This window comes from Molothrus ater, chromosome Z (assembly GCF_012460135.2).
Source record: "Molothrus ater isolate BHLD 08-10-18 breed brown headed cowbird chromosome Z, BPBGC_Mater_1.1, whole genome shotgun sequence".
Classification (NCBI taxonomy): Eukaryota; Metazoa; Chordata; class Aves; order Passeriformes; family Icteridae; genus Molothrus; species Molothrus ater.
Window position 1 is genome coordinate 11,025,548 of NC_050511.2, and position 20,602 is coordinate 11,046,149.

At 39.3% G+C, this 20,602-nt stretch overlaps 1 protein-coding gene across 2 annotated transcripts; it reads right to left on the bottom strand.

The window, feature by feature from the left end:
- Positions 1-399: 399 nt before the first annotated feature.
- Positions 400-19,884, bottom strand: AMACR (alpha-methylacyl-CoA racemase). Of its 2 annotated transcripts, none has more exons than XM_036403678.2 (5): positions 19,496-19,884; positions 16,668-16,811; positions 14,009-14,169; positions 9,220-9,406; positions 400-1,197 (listed from the first exon to the last, which is right to left on the bottom strand). In XM_036403678.2, the coding sequence occupies exons 1-5, from the start codon at positions 19,752-19,754 to the stop codon at positions 788-790; spliced, it is 1,161 nt and encodes a 386-aa protein (XP_036259571.1). In that variant the 5' UTR covers positions 19,755-19,884; the 3' UTR covers positions 400-787. The 2 variants fall into 2 exon arrangements, with proteins under 2 accessions (XP_036259571.1, XP_036259572.1); XM_036403679.2 differs by lacking the exon at positions 19,496-19,884 and adding an exon at positions 18,986-19,310.
- Positions 19,885-20,602: the final 718 nt, after the last annotated feature.

A 20,602-nucleotide genomic window follows, 5' to 3' on the forward strand; every position in this document is an offset into this window, starting at 1 on the left:
GTTTCAAATGAAAGTTTAAGTTTGAAGGAAATGAAAACCAAATAACCATTGTTTAAAACCTGCACAGCAAAGTTGCCTACCATTTTTCCATAAGGAGAGGAAAGGATTATTTTAAAATATCTGCCAACTGACAGATATTTTAAAAACAAAAAAGTTTGATTCTGAATTTAGTTTCTAGCCAAGGTGATATTCCAAATGTAATGTATAATAAGGAGACTGCATTGAGAAAATGTAGTCAGGCTATTAAACAGACCAACTTTGAGATAATAGCTCTGCAGCAGCACATGAAAGAATAGCATTAGTTTGACCATAGTTTCAGCATGATAAAGCAAATTAATTAATATGAAAAATAGATGAAAAAATCCCTTCTAATTCATGAATAAACAACACAATCACTCATTTAAGAAGAATATAACTATATTAAAATAATTGCTTTCAAGTAATTACAACATATATTAGAAATCAATGGTGTAACCAAGAATTAAAATAATCGAACCAAAGGATACAGTATTTAAACAACATTCTGAGAGTTCACGGGTGCTCACCAAGTAAACTGTGTAGATCTTCAGAACACAACTATAGTATCATTCTAGACAATAGATCATCCAGGTACAGAAGTACACATGTCTCACTGTTTTCAAATTAAATTTAAAATGTCAATAATTTTAAATATGTAAATTACTTAAAATCAATATTATGCCAACATTTACTTGTCATATAGTTCAATTTTAAAGCATAAAAGCTTACAGTATCAGCCTGAAATTTATCTCATATGCATAGTCAGAGATTATAAACTAGCTTTTAGGTCCTTGATTTCTATTGTTTTATCAGAAAGAAGTTTAGCAATCTCTTCCTTAGTAAACCCATATTCTAGAAGTATCTCTTCTGTGTGCTCTCCTACAAAAGGATCTCTTTTACATGATGGAACAGCAGGAGTCCTTGATAGAACAGGAGCAGGTCTAGGACTTATCTCTCCCGGATCATTTTTGATAAAAGAACTTCTTTCTTTGTTATGCTGATGTGAGGCAGCATCCTCGAAGGATAAAACAGGGGTCACACAGGCATCAGTGCTATCGAATATGCTGCACCACTCAGCCTGTGTCTTCTGTGCAAATATGGATGCAAATTTTTTCTTCATTTCAGGCCAGTTGGAGAAACTCATCTGAGCAGGGAGTTCATCTAAATTTAGCCCAAGACCTGAAAGGAGAAATGCAAAGTTTAACTATAGTACAGCTTAGATAATTCACTAAGTGCTTCTCACAACTAAGTGTATTCCTCAAGAAGATAGTATTTTGCAGGCAATACTAAAGTCACTTTGAACTTTATTTGGGTATCTCTGCAGGGCAAGGAGTAGAAGAATAAAATGTTCTATGGTACTTGCAATTAGACTAAACCGCATCAGTTACAGCCTTTTAAGTACGTACCTATAATAAACACTCATTTGTATGAACACTTCAGAGAAGCAGCAACTGTCTCAAGTAATAATGTCCTGAGAAAAACTTGATAATAGGTATCATATTCTCTACCTGGCACTAGCAAGGTAGATTCAGAAATCTGCTGAATGGATCCTGTACTGTTGAGACACACATGACAGATGATTGACTTTGGACCTGGTTAGCCTAAGAGTGACCTGCTTCTTCACTCCACTGTCCAAAGAGGCTCCTGCCTCTGCTCCAGCTCACTTCCCAGGTTCCAATTCCCTCAACCCTTTCGCTCACTAGCTGCTCAATAACCCTGCTTTCCACTTCAGTTGCAAGGACCACCCAGGTAAGCACTAAGCACATCGCTTCTGAGACACCAGGGCAAAGCATGGGCACACAGGCCTTGTAATGACAATTTCCTGAACCAGGCAAGTCCTAGGTCTATCCCTGAACTAAGCATCCCTTCTCACTGGGGAGCTTACATCTCTTCTGTGCTGCCAGCTTCCAATACCTCTTTCTGTTCTCATGGATTCTGCTCTCTGCAGTCTCTGCTCTTTCATTCTGCTACTTCAAGAAGATGCAAGAATTTTTATCACTTATTGTAGAGATTATCTCAAAAAGGAGGTAAAAATCAAGAAAGAGAAAAGGCAATTGAACTACAGTTTCGAATGGAGACAATTTCAAATGGAAACTACAGTTTCAAATGGAGGTATAAGCAGAATATATGATACTGAATAGAAATCAGAAGTGACATACTGAAGGCTGATCTAACAGTCACAGTTTGAAATCCAGGAGCATGAACACAGCAGGAAAAATTCAGAAAAAGCAGCGATACAAAAGAAGCAAATTTGAGAAATCCGAAAGACTAGAAACAGCTATTATCATAATGCTTCAAAGTAACAAAAAAAAAAAAAAAATTAGCTTCTTAGAAAACAGCAATTCCCTGTAAAAGGCAAAGGAAATGTAGAGCTTAGGTAATAGAGGGCTGGTTGCAGGCAGAATTTATGCAGACCTCCTCTTGCCTTTAGTTGTAGATAGGCAGAAAACACCTGAAATATCTTGTCTTTCTATGGCTTCCTTACCACTGAGTGACGTAGATATATTGCTGCTTAAACATACAGGGGACAAGAAAGGGAGATAATTCCTTTTCTTCTGGTCCATAAGTTCTTTCTCTCCATTCATAAACTGTACAATATACACTTGGGGCCCACAGTGCCCCCCCCAGTTTAACACAGTATTTAAGAATTTCACTGTTGATCACAAGATTATTAAACATAGTTTTGAAAATGAATACATGCTTTGAAATTGCACTTCGGTACTTCAAAGGAAAACACACAGAAATTGTCAGTCTCCAGACCAGAAACACAGCCTTGCAGTTGTTCACTCTCAGAAGAAATTCATCACAGTCAAAGACAAAATAAGTATTCTCACATCTTATTAGAAATGGCTATAGATATCAGGATAAATGATACTACAAATGATCAGTCCTTATGGTTTAATCAAGCCCTTAATGCCCTTATCAAGCACCTTAAATCACGGAACTTACACTCTTGTGTCCATAACCATTCATGTAATCCTGAAAATGAGATCCGCTGAAGGTTAACTCACACTGGTTGAACATCATGATCACATAAAAGCTAGCAGCATTTTCAAAATTAATTTTATTATTGATTTTCAAAGTCTTCTAGTAGAGACTTACAGTGCAGTACAGTTTACTTATGAACTATGAGGTGAGGCAAATTTACCTTCCACAAAAGGAAATACTCACTACCTGAGCTTCTGTCTCAAAGCAAGAAACCTTGTCAAGTGGAAACTTTGTTTCACAGTACTCATTTTCTTATTAAGTATGGTTTGGTTTCTAGCAGCCAGTCCAACATGAGCAGAGCTCTACCATTATCCCATTACACAATTATTTTTGATGATTGTGGCAGATGGGAAGTTGGCTGAGCCTCACTGCACATTCTCTGGCAAACTGGAACAATATGCAGAACCTGGAATTTAATATTACATGCTCATTTTCTGCTTACCACTGAAGACTTCAGCTTTAAACAGGATGAACTGAGAGCATTTAAGCACTACAGGTCCTCATTTTCCAGCTTGTGCTCACCATTTGTGGTGCAGATGAGCAGTATCAGAGCAGGAGTGACTGACTCAACAAGGAAACTATTACATGGCACAAAATTGTCTGGGATACCACAGGAGCACAGACTTCACTCAGTATAATCAAAAGCAAAGTATCTTTTACACAGAACATCTTATAAAGCAATCATGACTTAGTTCCAAGTCTTTTTGATTAAATTTTTATCTAGGAGTTTTTGTATGGAAAAGCCCAGTCAACCTACTCTAGTTGAGGTTGACACCTTGAAATTATTTTTGAAAAATGAAAAATTGTCTACCTATAATGATGTATCTTTAAATCTCCTTCAAATGCTATAGCTTATTGACATATATCCCCACATCGCTTATCGATGGAGCAAACTGAAATCTCTATTTCTACAGAACTTCTTAGACAAACTCTAGTAAAATCAGGCACTGATTTTAAGAGAAAGAAACCAGCAAAATTCATTAGATCAATCAGTGAAGTTGCTTTGGTATGTCAGAAATTGAAACAGTTTTTTATATTATTTCAGTCATACTATTTTAAAAGCAGAGTTTTGTTCAGGATTTTCTTGGGTTAACTTGCTAATTTTCTGTTCAAAAATGTATGGTCATAGCACAGTCATTTTGAAATTATGTTGTCATAACATGACTGAATAAAATCATCTAGCATGGGAAACCTTAATTTTGGCCTAAACAACAGCTGCAAGGTGAAGGCCATTGTTCTTTTTCTGACTAAATAAAATTTGTTCTCAGTGTGAGAGGGAATTGAATTTCAGAATACCCCATATTTCAGAAGAAAGTAGTGAATTTTCATTAAACTTACTATGTAAAGTTTTTTCTCTGATCAAGGTTTCTAAAACTTAAGAAGTTTTTAGGAAGTGACAGTTGATCAGGCCCACAGTACTATCAGGCCTCACTACAAACACATCCATAGCTGTACTCCAAGCTGACACACTCAATTACCACAACTGCAAAGGTTTTGATGCAGCAGGAGACTGGCCCTCTACAGTATTTGTACAATGTTTAAGGCTTATCATAATAAAGAAATTAAAATAAAACAAAACATAACACTATGTATAACTGAGTCTAAAACATAATGAGGAAACTGTTTGCCCATGTTGAATGTCTCAATAACAATGTGATATTGCACTCAGTATATCAGCAGATTTTTAATACAGTATACAATACTTAACAATCACAAAATGGAGAGTCCTGTGGAAATCCTTCACAATGATGTAAACTATGTTTTTTAATGGCTTCTTAATTTTTTCCTAATTTTTTTTAAACAGAAGTAATACAGTAATACAAACAGGAGTATTGAAAAGTAGTATGAAAGGGGTACTATAGAGTAGGAACTGAAGTTCAGTACTTCAGTGACTGTCAGTGCTTTCCACATCAATGTAAGCAGACACTAAGCTCACCTGACTTTGCACCATATAACTCAGAATCAAACCTTGACTCTCACCTGCTCCACAGTATTTACTGTGTTCTTCACACCCCTTGTAGCCTGGCTGCAGCAGACTAAGCACCTATTGCTGAAAAACAGAACAAACCTGCAGAAGCAATTCACAGGCCAGTTGAAAGACATGCTGTCTCTTTCTGTTGAGAGATTAAGGTTTAACATTAGTAGCAAATGTTTCTGCTATCAGATTTTTCAACAGATGCCAATAGCATTTTAGCTATTTATTGTCTGATTTTTGTAGTAATAAAATTAATACCAGCAAAAGGACTACAGCTTGTCTGTTAATAGCAAATAATCAATAGTGAGCTCAAAATACTTTTCTACTTCATCTGTTTTACATAGCTTCAGTTTCTCATAAAGCCTTTTGAAATTTATTTGGAATTTATTTAATTAATAAATTTCTGGCAATTTCTGGAAATTGCCCCTGCTGAGCACAATCTACAAAGCAACAATATTCTCAAACTAATGTGCTCTATTTTCTTAAATTTAGTTTCCCTCTGCAGCCTCCTTAAGAACTCTCCTCACCATGTCATTAACTGCACTTGGGTCCAGCACTGGGTTCCTACAGGAACTCTGCAGGGAAACACTGAACCAAAACCAAAAAGAAATCAGTTCTGCTTTGGCTAAGCAGCATTCTGTGAACAGAGACAAATTGTTCAGACATCACACTCCTTTCTCAATTCTGCAGTCTTCAAATCTCCAGCTGACATCTGCAACACCCATATCCTTGTACTCTCTGGGAGTGGCAAAACTAATCTACCCCTCTGAATATGGACAGAGAGACATCAAGTTTTTGAATATATTTTTTGAATATATTTTATCTGGAACAACACCAAATTGCTCACCAGAAGAAGTGACCAGAAATATGGAGAAAAGCTATGAAATGAAATTATGTAAATTGCAACTGGACCATACCATTAAACCCACTTCAAAGCCGGAGTTAATGCCTAGAACAGATGACTCAACCTAAGTCAAAGATCCTCAGATTTGTGAAAAAGCAATACAATTCTCACAAGCACTTTTCCCTATAATATTCAAAGGCTTAAATTCTGAATTTAATTTCTGCAATAGGTATCCCAGAAAGGAAATAGTCCCTAAGTCGCAAGAAGGTTCTGCTGTTCTAATTAGGTGAACTATTGCTTCAGAAAGATTTAAATCCTAAGTACTGAAAGGAATAAATATTTCCTATGTGAAAATCTGAACAGATCACAATATGCACCTCAAACAAAATAACAAAAATACCAGCTGCTTTAAATTCAATATTACGAGAAAATCTTGATTTTGGTCATTTACTTTAAACAGCACACTTTTACAAAATAAATAAAGGAAACTCAATGAGTGTAAACGAGCAAAGATAGTGATACAATTAATGGCAAAAAGCAAAATTTCCTCAAAGACTGCAGCATATATGTTGGATTTTTAAAATATGGCAGAAACAGACCGAAACACATGCAACAATGACTGCATTTGTTGTCTACTTACAAGTGGATACACACTAGTTCTTTCCTGCTGGAATAACTATTTTTGAAACCACAGCTGTTAAAATCAAGCAACTTCTCAGCACTGTAAACATAAGGAGTACTTTCAAACATGAAAATAAAGTTGTCCAGTGTGGGTGCCCCAACATAAGCAGAAGAATTCACAGTTGCTTTAAGTTCTAAATTTCTGAGAAACAACTACAAGAAAACCAGAATTTTAGCACTTTCCTCAGTAAAGAGTCATCTAAAGAAGACAGAGACCATCAGTGACCACGTTGTATCACCTGGCGACTGGTTTCATCCATCACAGGCTTATCTTTAGATAACCTGGCTGAGAGGGAAAAGCCCAAGTCTTGCCCCATAACAATGATCAGTAGAAGATAGCAGGACTGTCCAGAAAAAGTTGAGAGAAAGAGTCACAAACAGAACCACACCCCATTGCAGAATTTTGGTGCTTTTTGGACAAGTACAGATTCTATCCCAGTCCTGTAGCTTAACTGTGATTCAACATAGTCTCCAAAGAACAAAATACTGCAGGCCATGAATACTGCAGGCCAGCCAAACATATGGGTATTTGAGTACGCAGCCTTATTTTTTTCTCATCTGCTTTGAACTTATTACAAGCATTCTCCCTGAAGATATTTATTGGAATTCCAAATTACCTAACTCCAAGGGCAAGGGCTTGCATTTTATTTTGATACAGTTTTATATTTACTTTTGTTCTTCAACTTTCTTTTTCAAGGTCAAGTTGCTTACAAATTGAGTTCACAAAAAAGTTATTCTCAGGATAATTAGAGACAAAATAGCATCATCCTCTTCAGCCAAAGTGGCATTTCCAAACTTGACATTTGATCTGTCCAACATAATACTGGACATGTCCCTGAGTCACTACAGAAGCCTTCCTCATGTATTTCACATAGCAGCATATCCCAATTTAGATATTCCACACAACTGCATGGACTTTTTTAAGCTACAAGAGAAGCAGCCATTCACAGCTACAGCTGCGCAAGAACCTGGGGAGCACCACAGGCTGCAAGAGACAAAGCCAAAGAATAAAGAACAAGCTCTCTTTGGGATCCTGCTCACCAAAGGCATACTCCACCTTACAACCCCATAATACAAGAAATACAAGAGCTGCAGATGAGAGGAACTGCTTGCCCTCAACTGCCCAATGCCCACCCTGTCCCTGAGCAGTGACCACCCACCAATCTCCTTTCCAGTTTTATTTCTGAGCATCATGTCCTGTGGTACAGAATGACCCTCTGGTCAGCTGGGGTCAGTTGTGCTGGCTGTAATCCCTTTCCTTTTCTTGTGCACCCCCAGCCCACTCACTGGTGCAGTGGGGTAAGGAGGAGAAAAGTCCTCAGTGCTGTGCAAGAGCTGCTCACCAGTTACTGAAACATCCCTGTGTAATGGCACTGCTTCCAGCACAAACCCAAATCACAGACCCCTGCTAGCTACTGTGAAGTGCTATCCCAGGCAAAACCAGTACAAATTGTAGCATGGATACAATTCAAGGAAAAATCAGGGGGAAAGAGACTGGGCAAGAATAAGGAACTACTCCTCTGGCACGCTCACTGACTGGCCACATGAGCCATGCAATGAATAATGTGGTTCACAAAACACCGGGTACACCCACTTTAGGAATCCTTTGCTGACATTCCTTGAACTCATTAACCAAAACTAAAACTAAATTAAGAACTTCTTATAGTCTTCATATTCTGTGCAAAGAAAGAATAAATACTAAATTCGTTCAAGATTTTTTTTTATTTTCATAAATTCTGTATGGAAAGCATGGCAATCTACAAGAGAAGCACAAAAGAAGAAAAAAAAAATTAATTAAATAACCAATAAGAAGCTAAGAGTCCATGTGATAAAAGGGTTGAAGTACAAAATGAGTTCAGAAGTGAAGATGCACCTGAACATTTGTTTTAATTTCATACAGTTAAATATTTTGCATAACACATTCTAATTTCTTGAAAAGATAAATCATGATTTATGGTCATATTTAAAGAGCGTTAGTCAAATATAAATATTATATCCACAGCTAGACACTAAAAGCAGTCTGAAATTGTGTGGAGAAAACTAATTATTTAGGCAGAATTTGCTTCCACAATAATTTTTTTCTATCAAGAAATACTAAAACTACTTACTGTGAATATTCCTTTCTGAAACAATTTAAATAGGTTTTATTTAGTACAGTACAAATAATAGAAATTTCTTGAAATTCTATTTGCAATTGCAAAGAATTCGGTCTTTTAAAAGTATAATAATCATTTAAAAAAAGTGATTATCAGAAAAAGTTTTTTAGTGCTTCAGTGACATCATGAACCACCATTACAATAACTCCAAAAGAAAACTTGCAATTTAAGTGTAGTTGCTGGGGGTGAAAAGGAAATAAATAAATGGCTAGAAAGACAATTAACTGTTACACAACTACCCAACTAGCTTCAGGAAGTGTTTGGCTTTTACAAAGAAATCTCATTTCCCATTTCTTAGGAAGAAGTTTTTTACTGAAAAAGTGAGAAAGTTCTGGAATGATCTGCCTGGGGAGGTGGTGGAGTCACCACCCCTGGGTGTGTTTAAAAAAAAGATTGGATGTGGCACTCAGTGCCATGGATAGTTGAGGTGCAGGGCGTGGGCTGGACTCGATGATCTGGAAGGCCTGTGAACCATACATCATGAATCAAAACCAACTGTGAAAGAATTCACTCAGTCATGCTTTGCTGTTATAAAACAACTGCTCCGATTTACTCACCTTTTATTAACTGGTTATAAAATTTAGGCTCAATGGCACCAACAGCCATGAATTTTCCATCAGAGGTCCTGTAGGTTTCATAAAAAGGTGCACCGCTATCTAGCAGGTTTTCACCTCGAGGTTGGCCCCAAAGTCCTAAATTTTGTGACTTCCACAGGAAAGAACTTAGGTATGCTACTCCTTCTACCTTGAAGATTTAGAGGAAAAAAAACAAAAACAAAAACAAAAGCTCCAATAAATTAGTTGGCATTATCTAAATTCTGTATAAAACAAAGCAACCAAAAGCTATTACCAGTTCTGCCTTTTGCTAAGATTTTTAATGACAGAACCTCTGGTAAGGTTCTGTCATTAACAATTTCTTAAAATTTTCAATTACTGTTTACGCTGCATATGTGAAATCATCTAGAATTAGAGAATAAGAAAGGACATAAATGTAATCAGACAACACACCTTCAATGCACAAAGCTTCCTCATTTAGCAAGTTTAGAGAATGAGTGAATAATTTCAGGTGAGGGAAAAGCTTCTTGCCTCTGTACAACATTAAGCATCAGACAGCTATCAACACCTTCTAAACCTCTTGAAACAAGGTATCTCTGCCAATCCCATAAATACCAAATTTTTATCTCCTTTAAATCTACTGATTATAGGAAGACTGCTATTTTTAGCAAAAAATTTGAAGGAAATAAAATAAAATCTCCAACATTAAGTTAAAACAAAAACTATTCTCCCACTGTCATCACTGGCAGCTACACACACAGAGCAACGGAATCTCTACCTAGACAAGACTGATGAATACAGTACTAGAAAACATGATTAGTCCCACTCCAAATTGCTCCTCAAATTTTTGTCTTTGTACAGTACACCTAGATGAAAATTCAGTTTGTTCAGCTTTTCAATAATTACCAAGAGTGTACAAGTCTTTAAAAATAAATCACATCCTACAGTTTTGCTCATCAGCACAATTAATTTTCTTCAAATGTACTGAAATTACTGTAAGCAAAGATATGCCAGCTAATAGTGTATGGCCAGAAACATACCAGTAGAACAGATTAAAACCTGAGCTGTATTATTCTGAGTATCACTTGATTCATGCATTTTCAGCTGCATGAAACTAACCTAATACTGTCTATAGAGAAAAGCATAGATACTGTACCAAAAACAAAAGGCTACTAAATTTTTATGCAGAAAGATCTATTAGTTTATACCTTTCTATGCAAAAATTTAAAACATGCAAATTGCTGAAGCATGCAGTCAAGAGGGCTTCTTCATTTAATGTGTGTTACTTGGGCTCTGCTTCAAGGACAGGAATACTTCTATCCTCACTGCCACATGTTAAAGTCAATTAAAGTCCTTTCATATGAGAAAATACTGCATACCTTCATCTACATATCTGCAAAATTATTGCAAGGATGTTAAAATAAAGTTTGTTTTACTAATGACCTGATGACCTGATTATATATATATATACTGCTCATATTAACAAAAAATAATATTACACAAAAAGCACTGAAAGTAAGGATAATAAAAGATGGGGAAAACATTAGAATAAGCCCTAACTGCAAATTAGATTTTGGTGCTGACAAAACTCTTAGTCAGCAGCTGTACAATACCTATGTGTTACTTACCCAGGAAACACTTAAAATAAAACAGCACATCTGGTTTTGACTGGTATAGGGAGTTCAGAAATATCCCTGTCTGGGCAACCGGACAGCTAGGTTCTGCCTGAGGCCCACCACAATTCAGAGACAAGTAAAAAAAGTGTCTTAACATCTGCACCAGACCTCCAAAGGCATATAAAAATAACATCACACACTCACTAATGTGGTCACTTTCTTTTACAACATGAAAAGGGTAACATGGAGTAACTCCACTTAAGTCTAATTGCAGAATTATTATAACAAGAGTTATGTGTTTCATGTCTCCCTCACATTAGAGAACATCTGCAGTCTCTGAAGCAGGCACAAGAATCCAGAGGCATCACCCTAATGGGTGACCTGTCTGCCCCGCAAGCCTTTCTGTTCTTTCCACAGACTGAAAACAGCTCAAACAAAAGTGGGAATGAATCCATATCAAGCTAAACTATCCTCGTGACTGATGAAGGCTTCTAGGATGTGGGAGTTTTGGTTTTGAGTACCTCCAGGCTGAGAAAAACCTGGAACCTCAGTCTTCTGTTGCATTGCTAAATGCTTCTGCCATGAGACTATTATGCAAGCTATCACTACCAGCATGGTTTCCTGCGGCTGTCTTTTCACAAAGAGTGAGTTATGCTCAGTCAGATGCCCACCATCAGCAGAAGGTTCTGTGGCTGAAACTCTAGTGAACCCCAGCTGTGGGCCTGACTCACATGCCTCTGCTCCAGTGTGGTGCAAGAATGCAGAGGTACAATTCTACCTACTGTGTCACATCGCAGTGTTCACTCCACATGGCAACTATCTGGCTTCCTGTAAGACAGCCATGATCCCTACAGGGTCAATGAGAAGGGACAGCAACCAGCAGGAATCAACTCAGGCCAGGCACAATTCTTCTGAGACAGACAGATGAAATGCTGAACCCAGTGTCTACTTTTTGCACAGTTTCTACTATAGAAAATTCTACCATGTGTCTGAGTCTTTAACATATTCAGACTACCTAAATTGTACAACAGCTTAAGTAAAGGGTCTCTTAAACAAAAAACAGTCTTAAAACAAAACAGCTGAAATAGTGCAGTGTAGTGATTTTTAAAACAATTCCTTCCACAAAAAAAATAACTTGGGTGTAAAAACAGGCTCATCCACCAATCAATTTACTGCAGTCTGTACTGCTGATGATGCATGGATAATTTTTATCAACGATGTCACTGAAAGTCTATTCAAGAAACGGGGAATATGACCAAATATCAGGTAAAATACATCCTGTGGTACTGGACAATATCCTATCCATTTCACAGGTCACCAGGCATCAGCAGGGAACTGTAAATTCCACAATTCTAATGAGACAAGAAAAAACTGGAAGAGACTATCTTAAGGGCTTAAGGGCTTTAAAAAGCCCCACAACACATTCCACTCCAAATGAGCAACAAATTTCATTAGAACATTAGCAGACTTAACTGATTTCTCTTCTAACAAATTCCTTTAATTCTCTGAATTATGATAAGGAAAATTTGATAATACTACAAACTACAAAAAACATATTTTTCAGTATTTGAAGGCTTGTCACAATTCTCCACAGTTTTTCTTTTACAAATACACAATCTCCTTCAATTCTTCCTTTAGGTCATGTTTCTAGAGTCATAATTTTTGTTGTGCTACTTGGGCTTCCTCAAATTAGCAGCTTTGAAAGATGATGGTCAGCATCTGAAACAATATTTTGCTGAGACTTCATAAACATTGCATAGGTTAGAATAATTTCTTCAGAAACTTTGCTGGCTCTATTTCCTGTTTATACATCCTAATACAGTATGTATGTGTTTTGTAACAGCATGATATTGTTGACTCATGTTCAGCTTGTGACTACTACGAACCCCCAGGACTGTACTTTAGCAAACTGTTCTCTGACTGTTACTGCATTTGTGCAGCAAATTGTTTCTGCCTACAAAGGACTACAGAGCAGCAATGTCTGTGAATGGCAGCCAGTTCTTTCAGGTCATTGCTCCAATCTGAAAAGGTCATTTTCAATTCTAACCCAAGTCCAGCACACTTGCAGTCCTTCACATACGTGTATTATCTGTAAATTTAGTAAACACAGTCACTCATCCATCATTCAGCTTACTGAAGAAAACAAAGAAAAAACGCACTAACAAACATCTATAGAATTCCATTTTTTAAGTTTTTCATTTTGGCAATCAGCTACTAAAAACTTTTGTTGCAGTAAAAACATTAGTCCTGTTTTGCACTGTTCCCATAAAATTTTCATCTAGACCACAATGCCATGGACTGCTTCTGAGAACATCATATGAATTTGTAAAAAACTTACTGAAATCAAGAAATCCAACATCTCTTGCTGCTCTACTCTCTTCAAGACCCCTTCAACAAAGGGATTTGTTTCAATTAATGCAATTTTTTTTTCAATTTATATTTAAGGCCAAACCTTAATCTTCACTAAGGTAGTATGCCTCAAAGGGAGGTCAAATTTTAACTGCAACATTCTTTAAAAAGAAAAATGGAAGAACAAGAGAGGAACAACAACTGTAGATAACATAAGTTTCAAAAATTTATTTAAATAGTTATTTTTTCTCTGTATTTAAGTGGGTGGCCTTCCAGTGGAAAAATATTCATTATTAAGCTAATTTAGCCTTTCATTTATTTTACAGCACATTCACAAAGTGTCTGAAGTTGACTTCTTCACAATGATCCACAGGCAGTGTAACTATCCCAGGAAACAGTGTTTCTAAATAAGGTATGACCTGTCACAAATTCCTAAGAAGATGTATCTTGAATAAAGCTAATGCAATTTTACTCCAAGAGTACTGTAATTTTTGCTGTTACACAGTAAGCCAGTTGTTTATTATACACTCTATCTCCATACACCACACTTATTCTTCAAATATATAGTGCTAATACTTTGTGATGTAGGCAGACAGGCAAAAGCAGGGAGAGGGGAGGGGCTGCAGTATGTGTTCCATGACATAAGGATGTTATGGCAGCAGTGATACATGAAAATTGCTTGCATGTGAAGGAATAGCCATTTTATGAGATCACTCACTTTCCCAACTTCTCAATTCTAAACCTCAAAATGTCCTCCCTTTCCCAGATTTAGAGTAGAACACCCAAGCATGCCTAAGAAACCCCAAGTTCCTTGAGAACAAGCTTACCATACTTGCATCAATGACCTGCCCTTTGCCAGATTTGGCACGTTCAAAGAGGGCTATAACAATGCCCAGTGCACACGTGACACCTCCACCAGCAAAATCAGCCAGAAGGTTTACAGGTGGAAAAGGATTTTCATTCTTTCTACCCAGCTTTGACAGCACACCTGACATAAGAGAAAACAAAGCAAGGATAAGCATAAAATTATTATAAACATTCATTTCTACAAAAAAAAAAGTTTCATTCTTTTCAAACCATGCAAATAAGTAAGGCATAAAGCAATCTTCTAATGTTTCCTATTTCTGCTTGGCTGACTCTTTAATTCACAGGAGAGTGAAAATATATGAAATCACAATAGTGAAGAAGTAACTAATTAAAGAGATTAACAAAACTCTCACAGCTAAACGTTGATATTTGACTAAAGAGGGACAAAATTTTAGTTTAAATAAAATTTTATAAAAATCCAACCCTGAGTGCAGTAATTCTATATCAGTACTTTGTACATGCATTGGATCTTGCCCATAAAGAGGCACTATGAATATGTCTCAAAGCCACTTTGATAAAGTGTTCTTCTTTGAATATTTTAAAGTAAAAATGCAGATGTATAGTCTTATGTGCTCATAAAAAATGAACTAATAATCATAACAAAGTTTGATTATTATAACAAAATAATCACACTGACAACTGTGCTTCAGTCCTATCCTCCCTCTCCAACTACGTTTGGGAAAAAAAAGGTTGCATATAGGAACAGGTGACTAACACAGGAAGGTTATCTCTGATTGCATGCAATGTAAACACAGGGAACCTATGTTTATGCCAGCAATTATGCAGAAACTAAAGTAATTAGAGCAAAGGCTAAGCCAGTTTACTTCAGTCAGAGCTTTGAATTTGTTAGCATTTCTCTGCCATCCTGAACAACCTCTTTACTGTAACCTTACTCTTTATAGTTGCCTCATAGCAATTCCCTTTGGGCAAGCAAGAAACTGCAGTGTGATCACCCCTCTCCTGTGTCTGTGGCCTGAGACTTGCAGAAGACATGGTCAGAATTTCCTGAGAATTGCATGGTTCTGATGGACTGTTTAATTAACCAATAGTCTAATGCACTTCCTATGGGCAACAGAGTGCACAGTATAATAATTTCCAAATCCTGTAGTGCAGGAGTAAAACCCCTGCTGCTGCCTAAAACCTTCCTTTTAATATACCGACTTCTTTAGAGTTCCTAACACAAAATATTTTTTACTTAAAGGAAGACAAGGCTCACTAGAGAAATACTCAAAATATGAGATCTCATTTTTGAGGAATGACCTCTCTCAAACACCTTGCTCTATTTCCTTTTAATAGGCAGAAAAACTTGATCTGTGAAATTTCAAGCAAAATTATTTTAGGAAGTTATCACTAACCAAAAGACTACTGATTAAATCAGCTCAGAGATAAAAATCACTCTATTTGTAAACCAGAACGTAGTACAAACTAAGGTAGGGATGGACCATGCTGTTTCTGTACCAACTCTTTCCCTCCACTAATAGATAAAAATACCCTAATTCTTTGAAATCATCTTAACATGAAGTCAAAGTGTTTCAAATGAGACATCTTTTCTTTAATCTTTTCTACTCTCTAACAGTTTTCCATGAGGGGAGACTGAATCCATCTCTAAAGAAATTAAACCCCACATCATTAGGACTTCTCATAGTAGCAGATACCAGATCACCACGTTAGCATGGCCTCTGCTCCGTCCCTTTCTTGGGGCTACAAGAACTACTTTATCGAGTGGGAAGCCCAGAACTTTTGGGCCACTTTCCTCCTTCACAGGCATCAGTGACAGAAAGCAGTGTGAAAGCAGGAGCTAGGGCCATGCATGGATGGGCAGCACCTGAGGTGTGTATTTTGTTCCTGTTTGCTACTGCATACTTGTAAAGCCATACCAGTTAAAACCAGCGTAATGTCCACAACACCTTAATGAAATGTAGCATTTCCACTTTATTTGAAGCCTACTTCCTTTCAGTTGGGATCAGCGGAGACATATTTACAAGCAAAAAAGCACAAGATCTCAATTGTCTTGTGCTGCCCAGTTTTTCTTTGCTCAAAAAAAAATCTGCTCACAAGCACATAAAATAATCTGCAGCCCTTTCAGGATTATAAGTATAATAAGTATACAGAATTTCTAGGAGAGGGGCACTGAAGAAAATATTCAGTCCTCTCTTCAGATAAATATTTGGATACTTTATTCAGATAGAATATCACGAAGGAAAGAAAATAATGTACAGCCTGGGAAGACATGCTGATCCAGCCTGTAACAGTTTGCTGCTGCTGGAAAAAACAAACAGCCTGTCCAGTACATGTTTCCTCCTTTGGTGTGCTGACTGTTGATTGGACCCCTCATTGAACTGCTTCACCTTGACAGAAAACATCCTCACTTCTTCTGACCAGTTTCTGACTTGTGAGGAAGTTTACAGAGGGGCTAGGCAAGTGCCAGAGCTGACTGAAAGCATCAAGGAAAAGCACAGAGAAAGGAAAGCCCCATTTCACTGACAGCAACACTTCAGATCAGCTGTTTTATCAGACTGCACGTCAGATAAATTTTGAGCTATCTGCTTTCAACAAGTTCTTGAGTCTTGATCAAAGGGAGGAAAGATGCTTTATTTAACAGGAAATTTTACAGCCTACCTGATAAAGCCAAGTAATTGATGTCATGACCCGCAGACTTGGCATATTTTCCTGTCTGGCCAAAACCAGTAAGTCTAGCATAGATGAGTCTGGGATTCTCCTGTAGAAGGACCTCTGGGCCAAGCCCAAGTCTTTCCATGACACCTTCAAAAGAATAAGCAAGGAATTCAAACTCACATTTAATAATACACAAAACATAATGGCTCAAAATTAGATTATACAACAGCAGAACTCAACTGCATTTTTTGAAGTAGCACATTCTACTTCAGTGTCCATGTTACAACATGAACATTATCAATTACCAACATACTGCATAAATTTTTAATATAAACCAAGTGGAAATTAGGCTTTAGGGATTTTTTTTCAGCTTTTATTTCTGTTTTACTTCTCCAAAAGACTGACAGAAAACCATGCACCACTGGACGAGAAAGCTACCCAAGGCTTGTAAAACAAGGAAAAAAGAGAAAGAGAAAACATTTTCTGTATTCAAATCACTTGAATATTCATCTGTATTTTACTGGAATATACCTTCCTCACCATTTCTCAGTACCTCTTGTTCCTGTGTATTTTAACTCACTGATCTGACTGGACCGTGCCACTATTCCACAGATGATCTGTAGGAACCACACACCCAGTAAATGTGTTCTTTTTCAATGCAGAGAATAAGGATCTTTTAGAATCAGTGGTATATAAGCTGAATCAGCATGGATTTACAGAAATCAAAGCTAAAATTTTAATCTTGCAGTGGTTTTAAGAGAAGAAATTTGAATTCCAAATGAATTGTACTTTCTTACTGGTTCAGTGCAGTTTGGTCAGACTTTTACCAATGGTCTATAATGGCACTGCAAGGCCACATATTTTAGAATTGAAGGGATAACATAATTTCAATTCCTGCTCCACCCCAAAATCTATTATTCCAGCTTGTTTCACAAAATTAATCCATATTTTTACTACATCACCAATTCCATTCAGATCCATTTCTATTGCACTAACTACTGGGCAGCGGCAAGTGATTACTCCCAATAAGAAAGCAGTGAAATTTGGCAAAATGCATGATTTTCAAGTGCACAAGTGGAAACAGGGTGACAAATAACCCCTCTGTTGTCACAAAGTCATTGCTGTAAAGTCACACATGCCTTGCAAGAAACTGTTCTGCAGCTTGGGCCCTCAGCTTCTCACTGTTTTCCAGCAGTCTCATGATGGGTCACAGATTTATGTAGTTCACTTACAGAACCTTACAACCTAGTATCTATTTACAAAATTGCCTGTACTTCCAGCCATGAAAAAAAAACCCAGCAAGTGCCCATAAAACCAAAAAAACCAAAATTTCATAACAAAAAAATCCAGGAGACTAGCTACAAGGAAAAAGTGGAATTTGACTTCTTCCTTTTTCTTTTTGCTCAGCTTCTGAGGAGTAAAACAAACAAGGTAAGGTAAGAATAAACCCATTTTCTGAAGAAAAATAATTACTTGTGACACACAATCTGTCCATAATGTATGATGTCTAAACAACAGTCTCCTGTTTCTAAACTGTCTGTAAAATCTCCAAAACATTTCAGCTAGCTCCTCAATGAAGCATTATTACAGAATGGTTTGGGTTGGAAGGGACCTGCGAAAGTCACTAACTCCAAGTCCCTGTTAAGAGCAAAGACATCTTCAACTAGATTCGTGTACACAGAGCCCTGTCCAACCTGACCTTAATGGCATTTTTCCTAACAGAACAGCACCCTCAAGGAGCACCCAGGGATACTGACATAGCCATCAGGTGAGTGCCTGTGTATGGCTTATAAATGGAGGGAACATGGTAAACCTGAAACGTCTATTGATCTTAAAATGGCATTAATTTTGCTACTGAAAATCAGATGTTATGCATCCCTATATGTGGTAAATTAGTAAATATGCATACTGTAATTAAAAAAATGAACTGAAAGTTCTCTTTAAAAAAATAGTTTTGAAAAATTGAAAAATTCTGTAATTGAGTATTTGAAGAATTTGTCCTACTTTTAACCTAATGTTAAAAAGGGAAAGTACTTGCTAAAACACAAGGAAGCTTTTCATAAAGTAGATTTAAGATTGGCAGGAAGTGATCAGTTTGTAGAACGCAACTTCCTAAAATTAAACATGACATTTAAAGATGAAGACTGTAGTTCATAACCTGGATTTGATCCTGAATCAGAGTAACCCTGTATAACAGAATCATACCACTCTATTTAACACATACAACCCATATTTCTCTCCCTGGGATTTGTGCTTTGTAAATGTGTAACCATAATGTCATATCTCCTGTCTTCAGAGGAATTGTAAGATCAAACACTGACCAGCACAGCAACCGTGAGTGAGTTCCACTTTATCAACAGGCCTGGATATCACACAGGATGGTGCCCCCAGCTCGGTGTGACCCCTCGGCTCGGACACCCTCCTGCTCATTCGGGGCTCCAAGCCCGGTGTGACCTCTCGGCTCGGACACCCTCCGGCTCCTCCCGATCCCGGCCGGGGCATGGCCCTGTCTGAGCGCTCTCGGCGGTCCTTCCTTGCGGTTTCACATGGCGGCTGCACTTTGCAAATCCCCCACACAGCATGCGCCCCTAGCGCCTCCAGAGCTGCTCCCTGCCCGCTTCCCACTCAGAATCACAGAGGCCACAGACAAACGGGAGCCCCTCAGCGACTGACGGGAGCCCACAGCGACTGGCGGGAGCCCCTCAGCGACTGGCGGGAGCCCCTCAGCATGGCACCCGCGGCCTCGCAGCTCCAACCTCCCGCTCGCCCCCCACGGCCCGGCCCGGGCTGCCGCCGCCCCGGCGCGGTTCCCGGCGGCCGCGGCCCCTCACCGTGGCGGAAGGGCTCGATGAGCACGTCCGCCCCACCGCACAGCCGCCTCAGCACCGCGGCGCCCTGCGGCTTCTTCAGGTCTAGCGCCAAGGAGCGCTTCCCGCGGGCCTGCACGTCTCCGTGCGCTGAGGCCACGGCGGACTGGGACAGGCGGTCGACTCGCACCACCTGCGCCCCGAAGTCGGCGAGGATCATCCCGCAGAGCGGCGCGGGCGCCAGCCCGGCGAGCTCCAGCACCCGCACCCCGCTCAGCGCCATCGCCACGGCCTCCTCTGCCGCTGTCGAGCGCCCATACACCGATCGCGGAGGCGGCCCGGGGCCCGCCCCGCCCGCTCCCGCGCGGCCCCGGGGCCAGGGCGGGCTCCTGCCGCCCCTCGCCCGGAGGCACCGGCCCCGCTTCTCCTGACCGCCCGCGGGCGGCTCCACTGCCCTCCGCGCCGGCTCGCGGTGAGGAGGAGTGGGCGTTCTCTTGCAGCCGGGATCGCCACGCAGCTGCTCTTGGGGGAATCTCTCTGTCCGACCATGCAGGAGCCGGCCCCCTGGCCATCAGACCCGCACCACCGGAGCTGGGACCGAGGCCCCTTGGCAGCCGCACAGCCCCCCACACTCACACAGGCTCTCCCATAGAAGAGGCCCAGACGAGCAAATCCTTCAAATAATTTAGTCGTGATGCAATAACCAAACAACAAAGAGTGATCCGCTGCCTCCATGTAGGGACCCCGAGCAAGGGAAACCATGGGCTTTTACATCCCTACAGCCTAAGGGCAGGAAAGTGACAGAATCACAGAACCGTTCAGGATGGAAGAGACCTCCAACACCGTCAAGTCCAGCCTTTGAAGTCTGAGGCTGGGTGCCATCGTCTCCAGCCGGTCTCCTGGCTGGGCCACAGGTCCCTGTGCCGGTTATTAGGAAAAGGGTCAGCAGTCCTTGGCCTGGGGCTCCAGCCATGCCCGGGGCACCTGCATGGGCCAAAACCCCCGCACCCAAGACCCCCAGGTCACAGGGTGGGATATTAGCAGGACACGTGATTAAAACTTCGGGTTTCTTTTCACCAGATGTTTCCTTAAAGAGGGCTATCTGGCCCTGTTCTTGCGGCATCACCTGCT